The sequence below is a fragment of the Cloeon dipterum genome, chromosome 1 (genome assembly GCF_949628265.1).
Source record: "Cloeon dipterum chromosome 1, ieCloDipt1.1, whole genome shotgun sequence".
NCBI lineage: Eukaryota > Metazoa > Arthropoda > Insecta > Ephemeroptera > Baetidae > Cloeon > Cloeon dipterum.
This window is the reverse complement of record NC_088786.1, coordinates 4,742,268-4,751,184: the sequence shown is the minus strand read 5'-3', so window position 1 is coordinate 4,751,184 and position 8,917 is coordinate 4,742,268. Positions and strand designations below refer to the sequence as shown.

The 8,917-nt window shown below is 41.1% G+C and overlaps 1 protein-coding gene across 1 annotated transcript; it reads left to right on the top strand.

Annotated features, from left to right (window-relative positions):
- Nucleotides 1-8,798, top strand: LOC135934338 (muscle-specific protein 300 kDa-like). Its single transcript, XM_065476007.1, has 16 exons — nt 1-21; nt 724-993; nt 1,302-1,487; nt 1,619-1,807; nt 1,895-2,533; nt 2,584-2,801; nt 2,856-3,294; nt 3,415-4,596; nt 5,137-5,321; nt 5,556-5,594; nt 5,756-5,927; nt 5,980-6,180; nt 6,240-6,374; nt 6,537-6,803; nt 6,980-7,038; nt 7,682-8,798. Exons 1-16 carry the CDS (start codon nt 16-18, stop codon nt 7,914-7,916), a joined length of 4,422 nt encoding a protein of 1,473 aa, XP_065332079.1. The 5' UTR covers nt 1-15; the 3' UTR covers nt 7,917-8,798.
- The last annotated feature ends 119 nt before the right edge of the window (nt 8,799-8,917 follow it).

Below are 8,917 nucleotides of genomic sequence, written 5' to 3'. Positions count from 1 at the left end.
CAAGCGAAGTGTCTAATGGAGGTATTAATAATATTGCTCCTATCTCCGTGATTCTTACGAACATTCTGCATTTCGCGTTTCAAGGGCCTCTGGAAATTCTTTTTTGCCACCGGTCAGAAGCAACTAATACACGTGTGTGTGTGTGTATTGAATTGTCACGGCAGATCGCGTGTGCAACTATTTTCCGTTGTTTACTCCCCAGCAGCGCTCATCAAACTTTTGATAAGACCCTTCACACAATCAAACTTCTTACCCCCTGCCCTACTGCATTGGATTCCGCCAGCCGTTTTAACACACACCCGTCTAATTTGCCAACACCATCCAGGTAGAACAGAAGCGGATAGAAATTAAACAGTGTTTTCTGGCGTGCTAGCACCCGCCCGGCCAACTTTTTTCAAAGTGGGTGCTGAGCCCACCCAGAGAATTTACAGATCGATATAGGTGAAAAAAGATTTTCCCACGATTATTCCTAATTTCCTCGCGCTTTGAGCTTGATCGTGATCTTGTCTGCCACGGCCAAGACGCTGCAGTGATATTACTTCGTAGGGAAACGTAGGGCTGCGAAGATTATCGTTTTTCCGCCAAATTTTGAACTTGATTTTTTTTTATAAATTCATGAAAGTTTTCAAATTTGAGTTTTAATCCTAAATAACCAAATTGCAAAAGAAAATTTTGTATGTACCTTGATTGGAGCTCATGTGGCGTTTCTCTTTTGTCACATAGCAGTGCGAAGAATTGTTGCCTGAGCAAGAGAAGGACATCGAGGAGCTGCTGAGGCTTTCTGAGCAAATTACACAGCTGCTTGGACTGGAGGACTCGACATCCGCAGGACTGGCACTGGTCAAGGACGTAGAGACGCTCAACAAGCGTCTCGGCAATGTGCGTTCAGCCATCGTCCAGTTGGCTGAGGCCGCCGAAAAACGCGCGATCGAGGGAGAAGTGTGCAGTGACGATCTCAAGAACACCAGGAACTTCCTAGACAACGTCCAAGAGGTAGGCCCTGTTTACTCCATCTTTGTGTTTGTCTCTTAAAGAGAGGAAATTTTAAACAAATTCACTATTAGAGCACGCTTTAGTAAAAGAAATAGCTCAACTACCTTAATTTGAAATGTAGAAAGTTATTATTTAGTTAGTTTGAGATGTTTTTTTTCATGTGTTTGCAAATAATTTTTTTAAACGTACGCACATATGACACGCAGTAAATGTAAAATAATTTGCAGCGAAATTGGATTTCGACACTTTTTGTAAGAACGTAACTCATGCCTTTGCTAGCAAAAATAACCAATTTTTTTCTTTTTTAGTCACTCTCGGTTGTTGAGGACTTAAACATGAAGGACGCCGAAAAACAACTAGAATCTTTGAGGTCACACCTCTTGTCTTTGGGCAAAGCTGAGTGCCAGATTCAAGCGATACGAGAAAAATCTGTTGAATACAGTCCTGCCGCCACCGAACCAGAAAATAATTTATGCATCGTTGAAATCCTACAGGTATTATAAAACTTGAGCTGTACATTTTAGAGGCTGGAAATTTTGCGTTATAAATAATTTTTGTTACTGACATGATATGCCATTTTAGAGCAGTTTTAACTCTATATGTACTTTTTGATTTGTTTGCAAAGCTTTGGCAACAAGTGTTCCGAGAAACATTCCAACAATACCACCGCCTGTCTGCTCGTCTTGTCCGTAGCCAAGATGGCGCGGAGGCTTTGCGCTTGTGGCAAGAATATCTGCAACACGTTCAGTCCTTTTTGTCCACATCCATTCCTGAAGACTACCATAGCCTAACAGAACATCAGCATCTTTGTGAGGTTGGTTTAGACTACAGTGTCCTTAACTACTCTGCATACAATTAATTTTGTCCGTTTTCAATAAAAAAAACTCAACCTTCTCTCTAGGTGCATCAAAATCTTCTTTCTAGTCAACACACATTGTTGCAATCGAAGCAAGTCGAAGCCGCAAACGACAACTCGAACGACTTAGATAAAAACCTCGCAGGACAATTCAGCTCACTCACCAACCAGCACAACGAGACCCTGTCCAGGATAATGGAAAGACATTCCCAGGTCAAAAGTCGTATATCAGCCTGGGACAAGTATAGGACGGACCAAACAACTTTGCTGGCTTGGCTGAAAGACATGGAGAAAGAGCGGTACCAATTGCAGCTGCAATACGTCCACATTCAGTTGGTGCCCAAGGTGCTCAACTTAATCAGAAACCTGCTGGACAAGATCGCTGAAGGACAGTCTCAGCTGGACAACCTAAAGCACCAGCAGTTGCAGTTGTTGAAGTTCTCCGACCAGACATTGGCAGCCTCCATCCAGATGGAGCACGCCGCCATCACCCAGCGCATTAATAACCTGCAGGCTGGTCTTGAGACCTGGAGGGACTTCCTGCTCAGGGTGCTTGATCTGCACACGAATTTTGAGCTGCAAGCTAATGTGATTCAGAGCAAATTAAACGACATCAAGTCCATCACTTGTAGATCATGTCCTACATCCAATACAGAAATTATGGCAACGATCGATTCACTTCGGGTGAGAATTATAAATGATAGCAAATTATTTTTATTCATTTCTCTCCGCAGGCGCAACGAACAGCACTGACCGAATTGATTCCTAGCTTGGAAGAGCTGAATGTGGTTCATGAACAGCTGAAGGAATGCGTCAGCCCTGCCGATGCAAAGAAATTGAACCAGCGAATGTGGTTGCTCTGGCAACAGCACGGAGACTTGGACCACCAGATAGCATTGCTGATCCATCACCTAGAAGAAAAATTGGCTTTGAAAAATGTTTTCGATGCTAGGTATTTGTAAAATTACAACTTGATCAACTAAAATTTACTGTGTTTAAATTGCAGGCAAGAGAGGTTCCTCACATGGGTAGAAGACATTGACTCAAGAGTTAAGCTAACTAGGAGCGTTTATCCCAACAGTCTGATGGAAGATACAAACCACATGGAGCGGGAGATGGAGAGTGAAATCACGCTGAAAGAGAGGGAACTGAAATGGCTGAACTCGACTGGCGCCGATTTGCTAGTGGCAGAAAACGATGAGGATCGGCGATCAAAAACTGCTGAGCAAATTCAGCAGGTGCAGGACGCCTGGAACCAAATGCAGTTGGCGCGCAAAACAAAATCGAGCAAACTGAGCAGTATCCAGCAAACGTTCACTCAGCTCGAGTCTCAAATATCAGATCTGCGAACTTGGTTGTACAACATGGAGGCGAAATTACTCACTCCACTGGTGTTCAGATCTACCAGGGAGGAGGACATCAAAGAAAAGCTCAAAGAGGCGGAGGTAAATTGGTTTAAAAACTCTTTGGTAGTTATGATTAAAAATTTCAAATCTCACGTATATTGTGAATTTATTATAAAAAAAAGAAAATTTGACAGTTAAAATTTAAAAATTATGTTGCAGGAAATTAAAAAGAGTATAGAAAAGCAGAGCAGCAACCTGGCATCCACCCTCAACTTATTTGAAATGTTCATGGTAGACTGCGACTCGAACAAGATGCTAATCGATACAAACCCTCTGCAGCTGGCTGTGGACTCTCTGGAGAAGCGGTGGGCAAACGTTTGCGACCTGGCAGAGGAACGAAAGCGAAAGATCAGCTCTGTGTGGGTGCATCTGCAGGAGTTGGAACGGCTGTGCAGTGAACAGGAGGAGTGGTTGAACACCCAGGAATCGGTTCTCACGCAAATTGAAGAGAACAGCAAGGGAGTGCCAAAGGAGGAGGTGCAGCCGTTGGTGGGCCAGGTGGAGGATTTGCTGGAGCAAGTGGCCGCCAGGAACTCCACCCTTCAGCAGCTTGAGCAGCAGTACTCAAAGATGGTAATGGAGAGCAGCGGGTCCTTCGACAACCTGTGCGAAATCACGGCGACCATGAGACAGTCTCTGGCGCGCTGGATCAGACTGCCCCAAATCGCCTCTCTGTTGCTGTCAAAGCTGAGGAATCTTCAGCAGCACAATAGCCAGTTCATCACGGCGCACAACAATGCTGTCATGGCTCTGACAACCATCGACGTCAAGTTGACACAGCTGCAACATCTTAAGTCTGAAAACGAACCGCCCCAACAAACTCTTAAAGCACTGCAGGCCCTTGAAGCAGAACTGGACTCGCACAACGAAACTTTCGAGAACGCAGACAAACTTGGCCTAGCTGTGATGCAATCCATGGAGGGTGATGACTTCTCCTCCATCCAATCTATGATTGACGAGTACCAGGATCTCTGGAGCTCGATACAGAAGCGCATCGGTGAATTCCGAGCTACTCTTCAAGCAGTTAAAGAAAAACCTTCCAAGAAGAGCAAAAAGAAGCAGCGTGCCGAACAACAACAACAGGCAGCTGCCGAGCAGAAACCAGAACCTCTGACCCTGGTCAACGAAAGCATCCAGGTGTCCACTCTGGAGTTTGAGACTGATCAGGCTGTGCAAGTTGATACCCTACCACCGTTGATGAGACTGACCTCTAAAGAGGGCTATCAGTTGGAGCTCGACTCGGCGCTGAAAGAGTGCGCAGACCACCTGGACGCGTTGCAGAACGCCATCGAATGCTCCACCCCGCAAATCGCGGAAGCCACCATTGCTGCCAATAATTTGGTAAGTCGGAAATTTAGCAGCGATTAAAATATTTCTGCACTAATAATTGCATGGCATGTTTGTATCTCATTCAAATTTACTCATGTTTAAATTAATATCAGCTTATCCGCGACAAGAACAGAGCTACTTTATTTCCTTTTTTCCCTTTTTCATGCGTTTTATACACTGATTTGCGCCTTTAATGTTGGAATGCTGTGCCGCCGTGCGTTTCTTTTCAGCGGGTTGCATAATTTATTATTGTAATTTATAATGTTATTTTATAATTTAATCTAATCATTGTAGGTATATTTAGCTTAATACATAAGTTCATTAAAATTTTTTTGTTTGATTACAAAGAAAAAAATAACATGTTCTGAATTTTTTAAGTCTCAGCTGCTCTTGTTATCTATTTAATTTTATTCTTTTGAGAAATAAATTATTTATTCTCTTCTGAAAACAGAATTGTTTTCATATCCAATAGTAAATAATTTAAACTCATATTATTTTCATTTTATTTTAAAAAAATATTGCCTTTTTAACTTATTTATTTATTTTTCACAGGTCCGTCTTATCGGAATGTGCCAGTCGTCCATTGATTTTGTAAAGCACTTGAGCTCTATCCTCTCGGAACAAGATCAGGCTAGCTTGGAACTGGAAAAACAAACCGAAATTCAGTATTTGATGGAGCGATTCAACAAGCTACTCTCCGATGCCCACAATCGGGAGAAGCACTTCAGAGATGTCAGGTAGGATATAATTTTTAGTTCGCATGTGTGTTTTAACTGAAAAGTAAATTATGTACTGCTAGTGCTATCTCATAAAACCGCGCAGTCCATTATAGAGTATATAGGAGTATTAAATTTGCATGTCCTTCCTAAATAATCCCAGCCCACTAAGAGCGCGCAAGCCGAGACGTTTTTTTGTGTGTGGTTTTGCTCTGCCAGAGTGCTAACCTGTTTTATCCTTGTCTGTTATTACAGGTCGACGCACGACGAAGCTTTTGCCGTTCTATGTGAACAGTTGAGTAAAATAATTTGAAAAATCATAAATGGTTGCTCACTTTTTGGTCTAATCCGCTGTCACTGTTTAGTTTTGACTAATGACTCTAGACAGTTTATAGTATATTCATTAGACTTACTTAGTATATGAACGATATTTAAATCTAAGCTTCTCTCCACAGTGGCAAAGCAAAACTGACATGTCCGCTGTGCACCAACAAAAACTGGCAGCAGCTCGACAACGATATTTGGAGACTGGAAAAGTGGTTGCAGTACGCTGAAGGCACCCAGAGCGGCCAGAAAACGCCACCGACCAACATAGAACAGCTGGAGGATGTCATTCAAGACAACAGGGTTTGTTGCGAGTTGGTCAATCGTTGGAAAAAATCTAATTTTGTGTCCGCAGGAGTTCCTCCTTGATCTCGACAGCCACAAAAGCATTGTCGTGTCCCTGAACATCGTGGGCTCGCATTTAGCGGACAACACGGAAGACAAAGGCAAAGCGGAGTCACTGAGGGCGCGTCTGAAAAGCATGAATTCTAGATGGGAAGCCGTGTGCCAAAGAGCTGCCAACTGGCAGACACAACTGCAGACTACCCTTCTAGAGGTTTGATAACCAAATTTAATGTAGGCAACTCAAATAACGCTGTTTGTTTCGAATAAAAGAGCCGCGAATTCCACAACACCATTGACGAGCTCAACACGTGGATCAAAAGAACCGAAAACTGCATACGACAAACCGAACCAATCGACTTGACCGAAGATATATCAGTTATTGAGAACAAATTCGACAAATTTAGGGTAAGCATTTTTGACGTCTTTACTGGGGTGTATTGGAAATCAATCAGATATTTATTTGATAATTCATGGTTCACATATAAAGGCATGCATGACAGCCTCGATTTAATATAAAAAAATTATGCTACATATTCACTGAGCATAACTTTTTTGTCTTTGTAATAGGAGCTGAAATGCGAGCTGGAGCGGTGTGAGCCGAGAGTAATTTCCCTGCAAGAGGCGGCAGAGCAATTGCTGCGCCACTGCGAGGCCCCCAGGGGCTCAAACACGTGGAGTCGGCTCACCGACCTCCGTCTGCGGCTGCAGTCCCTACGTCGCCTGTGCGGTGTTTACATCGTCAAGCTGGGCGCCGTGTTGGGACGTGATCCTTCCGAGTTCAGCACAATTCGACCTTCCCATTTCGATTCCACTTCCCTTTACAACTTACCCCCCGTGAGTACCGTTTCTCTCGCATTCCGGCTTTTTGAAACACTTCAGAGCACCAGTACTTTGGAAAATACAAAATAAATAATCAGACCGATTGGTAGCATGCTTCTAAATTTTTATCTTAAATACATGTATTGTCGTGAGTGCACACTCCTGAACGAAGATTTTCGTTTCTCCCACAGCTTGTGGACCAAGCAGGTGCTTCCAGACTGTCAGCAAGTGCAGACGAGCTGCGTCTCAAGTAAATATTTATGCTTGTTTCTTTTGATTTTCACCAATTCTCACAGTCACTTCTCACTCAATGTATATTCATTTTCGCATTATTATTTTACATTAAAACATATTATTTAATGCAATTCGATCGTTAATTAATCTTCATATCTAGTTTTCTTCTTATAATTATTTTCATAGAATTTCAGATTCCAATAGAACTGTAAGAGATAAGTTTTAAGAATGTCCTTAGTAAAAATAAATAATCACAAGCGCATTTATTAGTCAATATACTACTAGACTGGGAAACAACAAAGAGTTCTAAAAACTGACAACTGAATAAATTGAATTAGTCATTCCAGGATTTTTCAGAATTTTTTTCATCTGTGTTACCTTATAGTTCAAGACGAATTTGATTATGCGCGGCATATATTAGTTTAATATTAAAAACTTTTATTTTGCTGGTTTTTTCTCAGTTTAAGTCTTAGATTAAATTCACATAAATAGTAAAACATAAAATATCAGCAATACCATAAAACTTTTCAATCATAAAATAGAATAACAGAAAATTTGGAATTATTTTCCTTTAAATCCTTTATTATGAATTGTTTTTTATATGTCTGGAAAGCCATTTTAAATTTAAACTGCGTTTTAAACTAAAATACCAATTTCAGCAGAGCTGGCGAAAGCGGCGATGAAGTGGACACAACGGTGCTGAGCCGCAGCTGCCAGTTCCTGGGCCGCGTCGTTCGCGCGTCACTGCCCATCCAGGCGCTGATGTTGCTTCTGCTGGGGGTGGCAGCGTTGGTACCGTCGTCGCAAGAGGACTTTTCTTGCACCATGGCCAACTCGTTCGCCCGCAGCTTGGAGCCAATGCTGAGATACCCTAATGGTCCACCTCCTATCTGAATGGGAGAACAAACTGCCAATCCAACATTTGCATTTAGTCAACCAATCTTGCTAAAAGATATAAAAAAACACATTGTAACTTTCTCCCCGCCGCTGATTGATTTGCCGAATTTGTCCAAAAATTTATGTAATAAAGGAACAAACTAAAGTGTTACAGACCAGGATGAACAAAACACTTGCCTGACATATTATGTTAAACAAATAATTTCATTTCTGTTGTTTTTCGAATTTCTATCAAGATGTTAATTTTTATGGATATATTTTTAAACGTATCAGAACAATTTTCATGTCTGATTTTCATAGGGAATGTTGCTTCTAATCAAGTAAAAAGATCTATACACTAAAATAATCAAATGTAAAACCGCTGCTTTCAAACATTGGCCAGAGATGTGAAAAAACGGTGGTGTTTTGGCTTCTTGCGCAGGCATATCCGGTCCAATTGATTGTCTGCACGAGAAGGCAATAAAGCCAATGAGTCCAAAATTGAAAATGCCTTAAATAAGCTTCATCCCCTCAGTCGAAAGGTTTTACTAGTCCTATAACTGTGGGTATGGATTTTCATTAACAATTGAACTGTAAAATAGGGTAACAAGAACGAGATCCCTGAAAATGGTGAAATGTAAACAAGTCAAAGTAAACTGTGTAAATTTCGTGATTTTGTTGCTGATAAATTTGGTAAAAATTGGTAGCGCCTCTATATATCGCGAAATTGGTAAAAATGCTTTTATGTATTTAAATTGGTGATGAAATGGATAAAATATAATATATTGTTATTTGACTGAGGCGCGGCGTAATACTAATAGTCGGTGATTTTGTAATAACATGTACTTCTCAGCAATTAATAAATTTTACATGAACATTAAAAGCAAAATATCTGGTGTATTCATTCGTTTTTTCTTTGGTATTAATTAAAACGTATTTTGCGGCTAATACTTAACAGTTTTTTTAATAAAGTCATTTTTTTATTATTCACAATTAGTAAAATGCGAATCATCGATAAT

Bases quoted from the DNA above. Each gene is read 5' to 3' on its own strand.
- LOC135934338 (XM_065476007.1), top strand. The intron at 2,534-2,583 runs GTGAGAATTATA...TTCTCTCCGCAG, and splicing joins CAACGATCGATTCACTTCGG to GCGCAACGAACAGCACTGAC. The intron at 6,375-6,536 runs GTAAGCATTTTT...TCTTTGTAATAG, and splicing joins ACAAATTCGACAAATTTAGG to GAGCTGAAATGCGAGCTGGA.